At 35.2% G+C, this 16,325-nt stretch overlaps 1 protein-coding gene and 1 non-coding gene across 4 annotated transcripts in view; both read right to left on the bottom strand.

Moving 5' to 3' along the window:
* The window catches only part of KPNA4 (karyopherin subunit alpha 4), a 68,468-nt gene that overhangs the window by 12,230 nt on the left and 39,913 nt on the right, over positions 1 to 16,325 (bottom strand). For all 3 annotated transcript variants that reach the window (XM_045037357.1, XM_045037358.1, XM_023260428.2), the window contains 6 exons: positions 15,775 to 15,861; positions 13,212 to 13,381; positions 13,078 to 13,122; positions 9,990 to 10,121; positions 3,510 to 3,638; positions 1,995 to 2,099 (listed from right to left, as the gene is read on the bottom strand). In XM_045037357.1, coding sequence (XP_044893292.1) covers positions 1,995 to 2,099; positions 3,510 to 3,638; positions 9,990 to 10,121; positions 13,078 to 13,122; positions 13,212 to 13,381; positions 15,775 to 15,861 — 668 coding nt within the window. The remainder of the gene's footprint in view (positions 1 to 1,994; positions 2,100 to 3,509; positions 3,639 to 9,989; positions 10,122 to 13,077; positions 13,123 to 13,211; positions 13,382 to 15,774; positions 15,862 to 16,325) is intronic.
* LOC111556473 lies at positions 2,952 to 3,293 on the bottom strand. The gene has a single exon (XR_002735945.2).

The following is a 16,325-nucleotide window of genomic DNA, read 5'->3' as shown; positions in this document are numbered from 1 at the left end:
GTAAGTGATAATCACTAAATTCTATTCCTGAAATCATCATTATACTGTATGTTAACTAACTTGGATTTAAAACAAATAAAATAAACTGAGTCTTGACCCACTCTGCAAACAAAAGAAAACAGAAATAATCTAATTGTATTTCATGTGACTTAGCCACACATGCAAAAAATCATTTCAAGTGATATATTACTTTTAAGTACATCATTGATGGAAAATATCCTAAAGACAAAAAACCGTCAAGGAAATCTTAAAAGTGGAGTAGTCATGTTGTTAGTGGCAATGTGATTTTGTTATTTTGATAAATTTTATATATCTCAATATATATTGCAATCTTTTTATAAAGATTCCAGCATAAAAGAGATAAAAATATAAAATCGAAGAGAAAATAAAAACACTGTTTACTCTAAATACCCAGTAACAGCTGATAGTTTTCCTTCATTCATGATTCGTTTCTTATGAATTCTCATGTTCACAAAAATACTATATATTTTCTACTTTTTTTTTTTAAAGTAGGCTTGACGCCCAATGTAGGGCTTAAACTCACAACCCTCATATCAAGAATCGCATGCTCCACTGACTGAACCACTCAGGCACCCCTATCTTCTACTTAAAAACATCAACAACAAAGAAACACCCCTGATCACCTATTTCATTCACTCAGGCCTAAAAACAATGACAACCTCATAACAATGGTCATCTTTAGGACCTGAACTATGGTCCTTAAATACTATCTGCTACCTAAAAGGGCATCCTGGAGAGTCTACATCAGAAAATACACAAAATAAGCTTGAGAATCATGTCATATTCAAAGGGTAGGAAGCTCTCATAAACTACTGAGGAGATGTAAAAAAGACACAGGCACTAAATTTAAGAGGTTCCCATTGGTCAGGGACAATTTGAGTGTTAAAAAAAATAACTACAAAATATAAATTCGTAATTTCCTAAGGGCACTAAAAACTCCACCTTAGTCAACTTTTGACGTTGTTAGGGAACCATGTTATTCTAAAAACTGAATGATAATGAGAATTTATCTTGTCTTTCTCATATGAAACATATTTTAGAGTAAACCAATAGCTGATAGTTTATTGAAAAATCACAGGTAATACATAAAGTATGATAAAATTAGAACGTCACCATTTTGCAGTTCCTTGTAAAATAAGGGATCCATGCAATGATCATCAATGACTGATTACCTAAAAACCCCTAGGCAAAAGATTGGTGGATAGGTTTATAACAATCAATTGCAGTAGGCTGAGAACACCTGAGCTCACTCATCAATCTGAACAGGAGATCTAGGACGTCTGGAGATACAGGACAAACAGTATGTGTCTTCTGATGTGAATCATTAGGAAATACAGAGTAGTGCATTAAGCCTTGCCTAAAAGACTGAACCTGATCTACCAGTCTACAGGAAACTAAGCCTTTACTATCAGCTTATAGAAAATATGGAGGGAAAGAAGACAGAGGTATCTTCTTCTTTAATTACAGATCAGTGTTCAGAAAAAAACCCTCATGCTGTGACTGTGGTCTCTTTCCCAAACATTAAAGTAAGTATGAGAGATGATATAGCATCCAATTAAATAGCACACTTACTTGCTGTTTGATTTTGGGCAAATTTATTGGTCTATACCATAGTTTGGAGCTCCAGTATTAAATGAAGTAATATATGTAGAGTGATGAGAATATGTAAGCATTTATAATCAGTAATAATTATGACCATGAACATTATCATCAGTAGTAATAATAATGTGTTTTTAATAAATTCCAGGACGATGGTAATTTTGGTAAAAGAATGATACAGAAGAAGGGTCAGGGGTTCCTAAAAAATGTCTTTTATATATAAAAATCAATGGGTTCAAAGTTTTCATGTTAATACTACTTAACTATACTATTCATGCAGTTGTATAGGTTCTAATTAAACAAACAGAAGAGTGTATTTGTTAAATTTAAACCCTTTTCTTCTTACCCAGATGCATGCAAGAGGATTTTCTTACCTTATCCAAAAGATGTATTATCATTGGTACAAGATTGGCATCAATTACTGCTTGAACCTGCTGCTGATTTCCTGCAGTTATGTTAGAGAGGAACCACACTGCTTCCTGCAGAACAAGACTCCGTCAAAATTTCTCATTAAAAATTAAAATCTGTATCTGACCTAAATTCAGTATGTTTGCTACAATGTCCAAATGATTTTATTATGGACTGAGTTCCATAATAAAAATTTTAGGAATCTCAACTCCTCTATCCCCTCCTATATTTTCTTTGGACAAATTGTTTATGGCCCTGATCCAAGTCATAATGAACTAACCCTTCTGAAGAATTCTTAAGCAATGTTCCCAAACATAGGACTCGAAAGAAGCTTGGCTGAACAAATACTAAGGAATTGATGAGCTGTAATACAGATACAAATCCTGAAACTACTGTAAATGAGACCCAGCATCCCCCTCACATAATGTGCTTTATTCTCTATTCTATTGTGATCGAGAGTGCTCGCCAAAGTTGGGAAATCTCAATTATCCATGATGATGGAGACACAAAAGCTGAAAGAGTGGGTTGTTTTAGTATACTTATTTGTAAGTCATTCACTGTGCTATTTCTCTCAAGAGCTAACGTGGCACCAAATGTTTGATTGCTTCATTGGCCCACCTTAATGATCTTTGTGTGCTACCCTTTACACTACAGTGCTGCTACTTTTGCCAAGATGATGGTAGTCACGTGTTTCACAAGTTAATACATAATAAATACATACTAAAACCAGTTAGCATGAAATAAGACACAAAATATCTACCTACCTACCCTACATAGGGTATTATAAAAATTATGGTAATTTATCAAACTTAATAAATTTATTATATTTATCAATGTAAAGGGAAACATTTTCTCTGTTAAAAATTAGGAAACAAGTTTTACTCCGCAAACTATTACTATTAGCTAGTGTGAGGTAGGCTCTTTTGGATCAGATCACAGGGCCATGTTTGATGAACCTGTTAGAGATTTTAGGGTGCTAGGCTACTTAGGTGAGCTGTTCTTGGGTTATAATCATCGGCAACGTTGTAATCAACAACCCATGTATTTTTACAACTGCCTCAGATGCACTCCAATATCAGCATCACCAGTCAGTGCCCCCTTTCAATAGCCTCCATGAGTGCACGCACACACACACACACACACAAATGGCACACACACACACTCTATTATCTATAAAATATTAAGCTTAATTACTTAACTTACATATGAAAAGTTTCCAATCACACAACATTCAACACCCAATTATCTCTATTTCATCATTTCCAAGAGAGCCAAATCTGCACTGTTTACTATCGGTTTTATATACAGAAAATCATAAAGATCCATGATATAAAGAGAAAAATATGGTATCTTCTCTGGATATCTAGCTGATGGTTTATATTAGTAATCATTATAGATACTTCTGAATCCCTAATTTTATAAATGAAAACTGCTGATACTTTATACATTATTATTATTAAGTAGTATTTAAAAATACTTACTTTATTAATTTTCTCTTTGGGATGTGTCAGAAGTGCTGGGAAGTGTGAAAGAGCATCACAGTTCAAAACTACTTGCGTTTGCTCATCAGTTCCAGTAACAATGTTGCCCACAGCTCTAAGTGCGGCAGTCTGCAACAAAAGATTTAATGAGATGTTCTATTATGAAAGATACATTCTTTCATTCACGTCAACTATGCTTTTAGAGCAAGTTGTGTCTGATACAGATTTAGGAACAGAGGAGTGATTAGGACAGACAGGATTAGGGAGTTTACATTCTTGTAGAAGACAGTCAACAAACAAATAAGGATAATTTTGGATAGTAAATTAGGGCCATAAAGACAGGAAGACAGTACTTTATATTTTTGATTCAGTGTTTCAATAAATTACAAAACAAAAACACAGTGCTCTTCTGAAGGAAAGCTGCTTACTACGAGATTTCAGTATTGTACGAATTTGAATTATCAATTATTTTTCTGTTGTATTACACCATTTTCTGTCAAGTTACAGTTTTCTCGGGGGGGGGGGGGCAGGAGGAGCTAATTTTAATATTTACAACACAAATGACTCCGTTTTCAACGCTCAGTTGAGATATAATTCATATTAACATAAAATTTACCCTTTCACAATATACAATTCAGTGGTTCTTACACATTCAGAGTTGTACAACCATAATATAGAATTCCAGAACATTTGTATCACACCAAAAAGGAGTATCTGTACCCACTGGTAGTCACTCTCATTTCCCTCACCCCCCAAGGGTTCCTGACAGCCACTATAGTATGCCTGAGACATCTCTGTTGATTTGCCTATTTCAGACATTTCATATAATTAGAATCGACAGTGGGTGGCCTTTCTGGTCTGACTTCCTTCACTTAACATCATACTTTCAAGGTCCATTCATGTTGTAGCATGTATCGATGCCTCATTCTTCTTCATGGCCAAATAATATTCCACTGTATGGATATGTCATACCACCATTTCCACCTTTTATTTGACCATGCATTAGCTGATGAACATTTGGATTGTTTTCACTGTTTGGCTATGGCAAATAATAGTGCCATAAGCATTTGTGTGCAAGTTTTTGGGTGAACAGGTGTTTTCAGTTTTCTTGAGCATCTACCAGTGAATGGAAAATGCTGGGTCATATGGTAACTCTATATCTAACTTTTTGAGGTACTATTCAAACCGTATTCCAAAGAGGCTGTACCATTTTACGTTTTTATAGCAGGGTATATGGATTCCACTTTCTCTACATCCTTGATGAAACTTGTGACTGTCTTTTTGATTATACCACCCTGGTGCATACAAAGTGGTATTTCATTGCAGTTTTTTTTTTTTTTTAAGGTTTATTTTTGAGATAAAGAGAGCACAAGTGGGTGGTGGGGACAACAGAGGATCCAAAGCAGGCTCTGCGCTAACAGCAGTGAGCCTGATGTGGGGCTCCAACTCACGAACCATGAGATCATGACCTGAGCAGAAGTTGGACACTCAACTGACTGAGCCACCCAGGTGCCCCTTCATTGCAGCTTTGATTTACATTTCCTTCATAACTAATAATGTTGAACATCTTCTCATGTGCTTATTGATCACTTGTAGATCTTTCTGAATAACTATTTAAATGTTCAATGTTTAATGGGGTTATTTGTCTTTTTATTGTTGAGTTGTATAAGTTCTTTATGTATTTTAGATAGAAGTCACTTTTCAGATATATGATTTGCAAATATTCCTTTCCATTCTTTGGGTTGTCTTTTCATTTCTTGATGGTGTCCTTAGAAGAAGTTTTTAATTTTGGGGCGCCTGGGTAGCTCAGTCAGTTGAGTGTCCAACTTCAACTCAGGTCATGATCTCGCAGTTCGTGAGTTCCAGCCCCGCATCCGGCTCCATGCTGACAGCTCAGAGCCTGGAGTCTGCTTCAGCTTCTGTGTTTCCCTCTCTCTCTGCCCCTCCCCCACTCACACTCTCAAAAATAAACATACATTAAAAAAAATTTTTTTTAAGTTTTTAATTTTGGTGAAGTCCAATTTATCTACTTTTCTCTTTGATTGCTTATGCTTGTGGTATCATATGTAAAAAATTGCTGCATAATTGATTATCACGAAAATCTATGCTTATGTTTTCTTCTAAGAGGTTTACACTTTTAGCTCTTACATTTAGGTGTTTATTCTGAGCTAATTTTTATATACAGGAGTCTAATTTCATTTGTTTATAGGTATATATTTAGTAAGTCTCAGCTACATTGTACAAATGTAGTTGAATCACTACTTCCTGAAAACACTATTCTTTGCTAAGTGAATTTTCTTGGCACCTTTGTTAAAAATCAACCGATCATAAATGTATGGGGTTTTCTGGACTCTTGATTCTATTTCACTGATCTGTATGTCCACCCTTATGCCGGTATCACAAAGTCTTTTTCACTGAAACTATGCAGTAAGTTCTGAAAGTGAGAAGTCCCCAACTGTCCTTTTTTAAAGCTTGTTTCTGCTATTTCTAGGACCTTTGTATTTTCATATGGATTTTAATATTAGCTTGTAAGTTTCTACAAAAAGGCACCTGGGATTTTAACAGAAATTGAATTTAATCTGTAGGTAAATTTGGGGAGCACTATCATTCTAACAATACTGTCTTCTACTCCACGAATGTGGATGTCTTTCCATTTATTTAGTTAAGTCTTTAATTTGTTTTAAAAATGTTTCTAGTCAGGTGGCTGGGTGGCTCAGTCGGTTAAGCATCTGACTCTTGGTTTCAGCTCAGGTCATGATCTCACGGTTCATGGGTTCAAGCCCTGTGTCAGGCTTTAAGCAGACAGCGCAGAGCCTCTTTGGGATTCTTTCTCTCCCTCTCTCTCTCTGCCCTTCAGCTGCTCATGTTCACATTCTCTCTCTCTCTCAAAATGAATAAACAAAGTTTCACAGTGACCCAGCTTCTTTAACAAATAAATTTAAGAGGGGAAAGAAAAATAAAACTGTAGAGTAACAGGAACATAAAAACAAAGCTACCAAATGCAATGTCAACCTTGTTTTGATATAGATTTCATCAAAGTGTGGGAAAAAAAATGAAGCAATCAGTAAAATTTGGATACTGATTGGATTCTAATATTAACTTTCTTTTTAAGTTTATTTATTTGAAAGAGACAGAAACAATGCAAGTGGGGGGGGGGCAGACAGAGAGGATGAGAGAGGGAATCCCAAGCAGGTTCCACACTGCCAGTGCAGAACCCCATATGGGGCTCGAACCCACAAAGCTATGAGAACATGACCTGAGCTGAAACCAAGAGTCATACATTTAACTTGCTGAGCTACCAATGTGCCCCGGATTTTACTAAGATTTAAAAGATACTCTAACAGTACTGTGATTATATAAAAACATACAGCCTTATTTTTTAAGAAAAGCTGATGAAATTATATACTATCTGGGACGTGTCAAAATAATTTGATGGGGGAAGTAGGAATATAGAGGAAACCTACATGGAGGTTCATTACAAGTATTACAACATTAACTTTGAAAGCTGGCTAAAGAAAAATTCCAGCCCTATTTCTGAATGAAGTCCAATATTAAAACTAAAGATGCATTCTGAAAAAAACAAAAAACAGACCAAACACCCATACCGAGATATAAGTATTGCACTTAAGAAATGCAAACTCAAGGGTACCTGGGTGACTCAGTTTGTTGAGCGTTACCTTTGGCTCAGGTCATCATCTTGTGGTTCGTGAGTTTGAGCCCCACATCAGGCTCACTGCTGTCAGTGTAGAGCCTGCTTCGGATCCTCTGTCCCCCTCTGTCCCTCCCTCACTTGTGCTCTCTCAAAAATAAACAAACATTAAAAAAAAGTTCAAGAGGGGCGCCTGGGTGGCGCAGTCGGTTAAGCGTCCGACTTCAGCCAGGTCGCGATCTCGCGGTCCGTGAGTTCGAGCCCCGCGTCGGGCTCTGGGCTGATGGCTCAGAGCCTGGAGCCTGTTTCTGATTCTGTGTCTCCCTCTCTCTCTGCCCCTCCCCCGTTCATGCTCTGTCTCTCTCTGTCCCAAAAATAAATAAACGTTGAAAAAAAAAAAATTAAAAAAAAAAAAAAAAGTTCAAGAAAAAAAAAATGCAAGCTTAATAATAGATATGTATATGAATATTTATTTTTTAAAGTTTATTTTGTTTTAGTAATCTCTATACCAGACATAGGGCTCAAACTCACAACTCTGAGATCAAGAGTCACATGCTTTTCTGAATGGGCCAGCTAGGTGCCCTAGTAAGAATACTTTAGTGAACCACAAATAACCCCAAATGGCAAACTACTCTATTAATTTCTTCTGAATTCAGCTCAGTGTTCCCTTTTTCTTTAAAGTGCTTTACATTTTAAGATAGTGTATCTCCATTCTAACTGTACATGAGAAACATCTGAAGAGCTTTTTAAAGCCCAGGTTTCTAGGAAATACCCCAGATTTACTAAAACAGAATCACCAAGGGTCAAGCAAGGGAAATAAAAAAAAATTTTTCTTTAAGCTTCACAGTTGATCTTAATGTCCACCCAGGGTTGAGAAATAGTGCATTAGGTTAACGGTTTTCCTTATTCACCAGACTGTAAGTCATCATAAGATGAAAGCATTCTATTTACATCAGAAGGGTAGGGAGAGAGCTTGCTGTATCTCCCTTTACCACTGCAGTTTGACAGTTACTGCTCATAATATTTGTGTGGACTTCTCACCCTCTCTTTTTTGGCTCTTTCTAGATGGCTTGGGATAAATATTTATATGGAAGGATTTAAAAATAATAAAAGGATAAAAAGTTAAGAAGATTTTAGGGGTGCCTAGGTGGCTCAGTTGGTTAAGCTTAACTATCCAGCTTCAGCTTAGGTCATGATCTCGTGAATCATGAATTTGAGTCCCACACTGGGCTCTCTGCTGTCAGCTTCCAGAGCCAGCTTTGGATCCTCTGCCTCCCTCTCGCTCTCTGCCCCTCCCCTGCTCTCTCAGAAATAAACAGAAACATTACAAAGAAAACAAAAATTTGAAATAATTAAAAGGAAACAATTTAGGAAGCTCCTGAGCAGCGTATTTCAGTACAAAACCTTTATCACAGTGCCAATGAAGTTAAGCATTAATTAAACTTGCCAGGTGTAGTATGGCAGTTAAATAAAAAGGGGAAAAAAAGGAGTAGACTAGGCAAAAAAGAAACAGGACAAAAAGAAAAAATTAAAATATCAGTACTTATTTCAGATGCCACCATGTTATCACATAAAATTTCCTAAGAAATTCTTAGAAATCAGTAATTAACAAAGGAGTTGACCTGGGATGGGGTTTTTGGTGGGGTGGGAATAGGGGGACAGGGAAAGATTCTTGTTGACTTGTAGTAATCTTACCTCATTTTCTCCCTCTTTTTAAAAATTTTAAAAATTATTAAGTAGACTTCATGCCCCACATGGGACTTGAACTCATGACCCTGAGATCAAGAGTCCCATGCTCTACTGACTGAGGTACCTAGGTACCCCTCATTTTCTTCATCTTTAAAATGGGGATATAATTGGGGTGCATGGGTGGCTCAGTTGGTTAAGCACCTGACTTTGGCTCAGGTCATGCTCTCATAGCCTGTGAGTTCGAGCCCCACGTCGGGGTCTCTGCTGTCAGCGTGGAGCCTGCTTCAGATCCTCTGTCTCCCTCTCTCTCTCTGGCCCTCCCCTGCTCACATTCTCTCTCTCTCTCTCTCAAAAATAATATACAATTTTTAAATATGGGGATATAATTAATACCTCATTCCTTTCAAAGATATGTTCTTACTTTATTCCAAAAAGATATCTGCACCCCTATATTTACTGCAGTGTTATTTATAATAACCCAGATATTAAAGCAACCCAAGAGTCCATCGATAGATGAATGGATAAAGACATGGTATATACATAAAATGGAATATTAGTCATAAAAAGATGAGATCTTGCCATTTACAACCACATCGATGGACCCAGAGATCATGCGAAGTGAAATAAGTCAAAGACAAAATACCTTATGATCTCAATTATATGTGGAATTTAAAAAACAAAATGAACAAACAAAACTCAAAAACAGATCCATAAACACAGAACAAATTGATGGTTGCCAGAGGGAAGGGAGGTGGGGTGATGGGCAAAATGGGTGAAGGGGAGTGGGAGAAACAGACTTCCAGTAACTGGATGAATAAGTCATGGAATACAGAGCACAGCAAAGGGAATACAGTTAATGGTATTTTAATAGCATTGTATGGTGACAGATGGTAGCTACACTTGTGTTGAGCACAGCATAACATATAGAGAAGTTGAATCACTATGTTGTACACCTGAAACTAATGTAACCCTGTGTCAACTATACTTCAATAAAAAAATAGATTAAAATAAAGATGTGTTATCAGGCTAGAAATACACTTTGAACTAATGAAACTGGCCATTTTTAAATGCCATGCTTAAAGCAAATTAGTGGTAAAAAGCAAAACAAAACAAAAATACTGTATTATTAACAACAAACTCACCTGAACTTTGACTTCCTGGTGGCTGAGTAGAGGAACCAAGTGAGGGACTATTCCAGAGTCTATTACCATCTGTATCTGTTCATTGCCAGCATCAGTAAGGTAAGAGAGGGCCCAGACTGTATCTACCAATATCTAAGGGATAAAATGAAAATTCAAATAGCCTTTGAATATTTTCTAACTTTAATAATTCTTAACCATACAGACTAATCTATGATTGTTCCACTGCCTTTTTTCTTCTTCTCTCAATTCACTGAAATCTTAATCTCTATTATACTAAACAACATCATCTATCAATGTCTGTTATCAAGTATTAGCCATATTCAGCATGCTTCAGTTAATTATAATCCTGACCACAGGTTGGTAGCTAATCTTAATTCATTAAGATACACAGTACACCATACAGGAAATAGGAGAAAAAGACATTCTCTTTCTCAAATACTCACACTGACACAGAACAAGTCCAAAGATATTGTAGTAAATACACAGAGTTGGAAAGACTATTAAGTATCCAACATACACAGCGATTCAAAACATCTGGGCTAGATGTAGATGTTCAAGTGTTCTCTAGTATCACCGGCATCATGTTGGTATGTCACGAGCCAGTACTTAAGCATTAGGAGTTAATAGCAATTTCATCTTTTCCAACCAGTTTGCTTTGCCTTATAAAATTGGAGGCAACTTCTCTAATAATGAAGTGTCCCACAGCTGCACATCAAGACATTAAAAACAACCATAGGTCAATCTGTGTGATCTATAATTAAAAACGTTTTAGTAAAAAAAGAAAATGCATAATTTACAGCATGTGCCAAAACTACCTATTAAAAAAAAAAAAAAAAACCTCTGTAGCTAAATTATACTATAATTTAACCTATAATTTTTAATGTTATATTCTGAAGTTCAGAAGCCCATTGTGTTTCATCTTTCTTTTGTATTAAGTCTAATTAGTAGTTACGTCCAAAAGGAAGTAGGGCAACTGTTGAACTGTTGCATAAATAATACAGTTATTGACAAAGACACAGGAAAAGTAATTGTGCCTGGAACTTTACTTCCGAAGCCTTTCTGGAATATGAACTCTGTGTCAAAAGACAAGCCAGGAACATTTGAAACCTTTTAAATTCTAAACCAACATTATGTTTGAAACATCTGAGAATCTCCTGGTAGGAGAAAACAACACTTTGCTATTGTTTCTTTCAAAAACTAAAGAGAGCTCTTTGGTTATTTTTAATGTAAAAAGAAGACTCCAAATCAAAGAATTCACACACATAAGGTGGTACTGAAATACGTGAAAGAGCTAAATTTCAACTTACAAATGTAAATCTTTTTTCTAGAGTTCCAACATATGCCAAAATTGGTTGATAAAGGCAAAGAACTTCAAGTTACTTGTCCATGACTGTACAATTTTTTTTAAAAGGCCCAACAATAAATGTCATTAATATGCTCACATCAAAATCACAATTTAAACAGACTTGATCTCCTATATAATTTCTGTATTAAAGTTAGTGTTCTATAATAAATTTACTAATTATAACTACAGTATAATTTCAGTGTTTCACTTATGCTTTGTGGAAGCAGTTTTTTATTTTTTTTTTCATGGTCTGATTTAAGAATTTGCTAAGTTAAGTTTACCTAAAAAGATTATATTTTTAATAAATATTATTATATAGTAAACAATATTACTTAGCAAACATGCTACTAAAGAATAATGAGACTAGCTTGAGAAATTTAAGATATATTAAAAGCAAGAAAGATGGAGTTACAATTTCAACTGGGTTGGGGTAAATGGAAAGAACACAATACATCTCTGAAATAAGGTCAATCGAGTTGTCAGGTTTTCTGGGAGAGGTATACATGTTCAGACTAACTTTCCATGGAAATTTTTTAAAAGTATTAAAATTTGTAATTTAATAAAAAAACTTGGTATTACAGGAGCCAAACTCAAAAATGGCTTATAGGTTCCTTTAAAACAAAGCAAAACAAAACAAAACAAAACAAAACAAAACACCTTGGACTATTAGGATTGAAAACAAAGTATCTTTAGAGCAAAGATCATGTTAATTTAATGAATTTTGTACATATGTCACTCCTTGATGTAGTATTAATTCTAAGTTTGATTTGTTCCATATGCTTTAGACAGATCCTGGAAAAATGGTATTACCCTGGAAACTGTAAAGGAATGAAGCAGCTTATCAAACAATGGTCATCACACCAAGCTGTTTCTCAGGAACCACGTAAGTTCCTGAATGTTGCTGTGCATTGTATCCCTGTGCTTTCTTTTACCCATTATATTTCTAGCTTTTCTAATACACTGAAGGTGAGGCTGGTTTTGTAAGCAGTCAGGGCAGTTTCCCACCTCATCATACTTCCTGAGGTGCTTTTTCTTTTGCCATCTGTATTGGTGAGAATGAATAAGGTATATTGATTACTTTAAAAATCTAGTCTGCAGGAACTTTTTTTCTTGTTTGGATATTTATGAGTTTTCTCTAAAACATGTGAAGCCACTAAAAAGTCACCATAGATGGAAAAATATAGTGAAAATGAAATTAAAGAGCAACTGATGTTCTTAAATTGATGTATGTATTCTTATGAATACACACCCATACATAAAGGCACAAATATTTCTCTTTTTTAATCTTTCAAAAAATGAAAGTACAGTTAGGCCTATGTATTCTCTCAAACACTGGTCAGGCTGTTAAAATGAGCTTCCATAAAAAGCTCTTGACCAATCAAAGATATAATCTTCATGGGAGAGATCACTAACTGGCAACTTTAAAACTTCGAAAATGAGTTTTTGCAACACACACACAACACAGACACACACCTTTAAGAATTTTCAAAATGAGTTTTTAACTCCCCCTCCAACATGTTATTGCCCAAAACAAAATATAGTTAGGCTTGATTTCTTCACTGTAAATTATATTTTATGATACAGGAAAACACAAAGTAAATACAGTAATAGTAAGCTATTACAGCTCTTGAAACGGAAAAATCTGATAGAGTATACTAACATCATGTTCAGCATAAGATTTTCTTCCCTATGTCATAGAGGCAGCCCTAGAAATACATACATATACACATAAAAAATACTCACATTTACGTCTGTGTGATGAATTAAGACACAAAGAGCTGGAAGAATCTGAAGAGAGAAATATACAGATTTAAAAACATATACATAATGGTATCTAGTTAAAAAAAAAAAAAAGAAAACACACAACACCTGTTTACCTCCTGAATGGTTTCCATTGGGGGTGGTGGGTCTTTGTGGCGACATAAGTTGACCATAACCCAAGTAACATTCCTTAAGAATGTTATAGGAATAGATGGACTTATGAAGGAAAGTAAAGGTTTCACAACTCCAAGACTTATGACATAATCTCTACATTGTGGCCCATCACCTGTAGGAAGGAGCGATTAATTCAATAAAATACACTGACAATAAGCAATTCAGAAAACATACGGCAGTGGGTTCAATATGCTGCTTTCTAGATTTTTAACTATTAGTTTTATATAAAAGTGTTGCTATTTAGTCTTACAAAGAAGTTTTAGACAACAACAACCAAGTTCTCATTTTAGGTCTTCAGGAGAAGCAACATAAAGTAGTAACATTTTTTTGGTACATGATTTACATATTCAGGTTTATAAATTGTTCACCTATGTTTTTATGCCATCCAAAAATAGAAGCCTAAGGATTCTTTAGAATACTTTGTGAGCAGAGAACTGCTGCTTTTACCTTCTCTCGCAATGGTACTCAGTTTAACAAACTTTCCATGTAATAAAAACATATGTATATGTACACACATCAAAATACTATTAGAAAAAAAATCTGTAGAATTTGTACTTGTGACCTAATATCAGAGTACCAAAAGTATTAACTACAAATTATTTGACATATTTAAAAAAAAAACTATGTCAAAAATAAAGTTAAAAAATAAAAAACTATGTCAAAAAAAAGGAGTGGGTGGAGGAATGAACCAATATCCCTAGAGCAGTGGTTCCCAAAGTAATTTTTGGGTCCTATCCCAGATCTGTTAAAACAAACTCTATGAATCCAGAATTCTGGGTCAAGAATTCAAGCCCTTATCACAGGATACTGAAAACAGTTAAAAGTTTGAGAATCATTGCCTTAGAGAACTGCCAAATAGAATTTCTGTATCTAGGGTATTGCCGTAATTTCTAGCATGAAAGTCATGTTAAGTATTACATTCCACAAATGAAAACCCTTTTCTTTGCACTGCAATATTTGGAGATAAAATCCCTGTTCTTTTGGCATCCATGTAGTCTAATTATTCTACGATGTCACAGGAATTGAAAACCAAAGATCAAGATACTGCATTAATGGCTCTAAATCTAAAATTTAGTATAAAAGCAAAGGGGTGAAGGAATCTGAATACACAAAAGATAGCATTCTTAACAGCAACAGATCATGTGTGAATAACACTTTACGGAGAAATTCTCCCATTTTAAAACTCCTACTTGTGGGACACTAACCATCCCTCTGCATTCTATCTTGGTCCCCCCAAAGGGTAATATAGAAGAGGTACATTAAAGTAATACTGACTACTTCCATGCAAGAACAATGGTCTGTGGCAAAAATAAACTTAAAAAAAATTTTTTTAACCTTTATTTATTTTTTTGAGACAGAGAGAGGCAGAGCATGAATGGGGGAGGGTCAGAGAGACAGGGAGACACAGAATCCGAAACAGGCTCCGGGCTCTGAGCTGTCGGCACAAAGCCTGACACAGGGCTCGAACTCACACACCATGAGATCATGACCTGAGCCGAAGTCGGATGATCAACCGACTGAGCCACGCAGGCGCCCCAAAAATAAACTTTAATACTAAGGGACACAATACAGTTCAGATTCCAGTTTTTTTCCATTCTCCATTCACTGGAGGACAGTTTTTTAAATTTTGGAGTTTGAGTAAAGTTCAGATCTAGTTTAAAAACAAATTTTGAGGGGCGCCTGGGTGGCTTAGTTGGGTAAGTGTCGGACTCAGGTATTGATCTCGTACCTTGTGGGTTCAAACCCTGTGTTGGGCTCTGTGCTGACAGCTCAGAGCCTGGAGCCTGCTTCAGATTCTGTGTCTCCCTTTCTCTCTGCCCTTCCCCTTCTCACACACTCTGTCTCTCTCTCTCTCTCTCAAAAATAAGTAAACATGAAAAAAAAATTTTAATCTTGAAATATTAGAATTGTCTTTATTCTTCCTACAATTATGTCAAAGAAAAACTGAAAGGTATGGTAATCATGGTGTTCAACATTTAATGTCACGGTCTATAAGCTACAAACACCTTCTGTAGGATGACGACCTCACAATAATAATGGATAACATTATTGTATTTTACCATACTAAAATCTATAAAAAATACTAAAAATTTCCATTTATACTCTTTTTAGAACTGCCATTATGGAGAAAACTTATTGGTTTATTTTGTACCACCTTTTTTCTTAGTAGTTTCTATGACAATGGAGAGTTAAGGAATAAAATGGACACATCAACACAATAAAGGAAGGAGATACATATTTCATAATTACTCAAATAACTAAGATTGACTATTTTTTTAAAAAGCTGTCTATATATAAAAAGATATTACCGTATCATAAGCAACAAAAAATTCATTCTATTTACCATAGGTTTACACTTAAAACAGCTTAATTTCTATAAATTATTTCACAAAAATCAGTACTGAAAATGACAAATTGTTTCTCATTTTTCACTATTTGTAATCATTTTTATCACACAGTATATGATAATAATTTTTGGACTAGCATTACAAGTTTTATACAAACCTATGATATTTCCCAGTGCCCACACTGCCTGCTCACAGACATTTTGATGGGGTGAATGTAGAAGCCTCAGGAAAAGTGGCACAGCATCTAAAGGAGGAAAATGTAAGTTATATTTAAGTTTAAAAATAGTTTTAGAGCTCAATTTCAATAATATTGATTAAAAAAAGGGGGGGGGGACTAAAGATACTATGCTCTAAACCAAAAATCAATCTGTTTTTGCTGAAACCTAAGAAGAAAGAAAGCTATCAAAAATATATTTGGGGTGCCTGGGGTGGCTCAGTTGGGTAAGCATCTGACTTCAGCTCAGGTCATGATCTCACAGTTCATGAGTTTGAAGCCCATGCTGGCTCCATCTGACAGTGCAAAGCCTGCTTGGGATTCTGTCTCTCCCTCTCTCTTTCTGCTCCTCCTTGATTTCAGCTTTCTTTCTCTCTCAAAATAAATACACTTAAAAAAATTAATATATATATATATTTTAAAAATGTATTTATTAAATGTTTTTTTTACTAGGGTAAGAATAATGGAAAAATTTTAACTAGCAGACCACTTAA

This window comes from Felis catus, chromosome C2, assembly GCF_018350175.1.
Source record: "Felis catus isolate Fca126 chromosome C2, F.catus_Fca126_mat1.0, whole genome shotgun sequence".
In the NCBI taxonomy this organism is placed as follows: domain Eukaryota; kingdom Metazoa; phylum Chordata; class Mammalia; order Carnivora; family Felidae; genus Felis; species Felis catus.
Note: the sequence above shows the minus strand (reverse complement) of the source record. Positions and strands in the feature narration are given on the sequence as shown.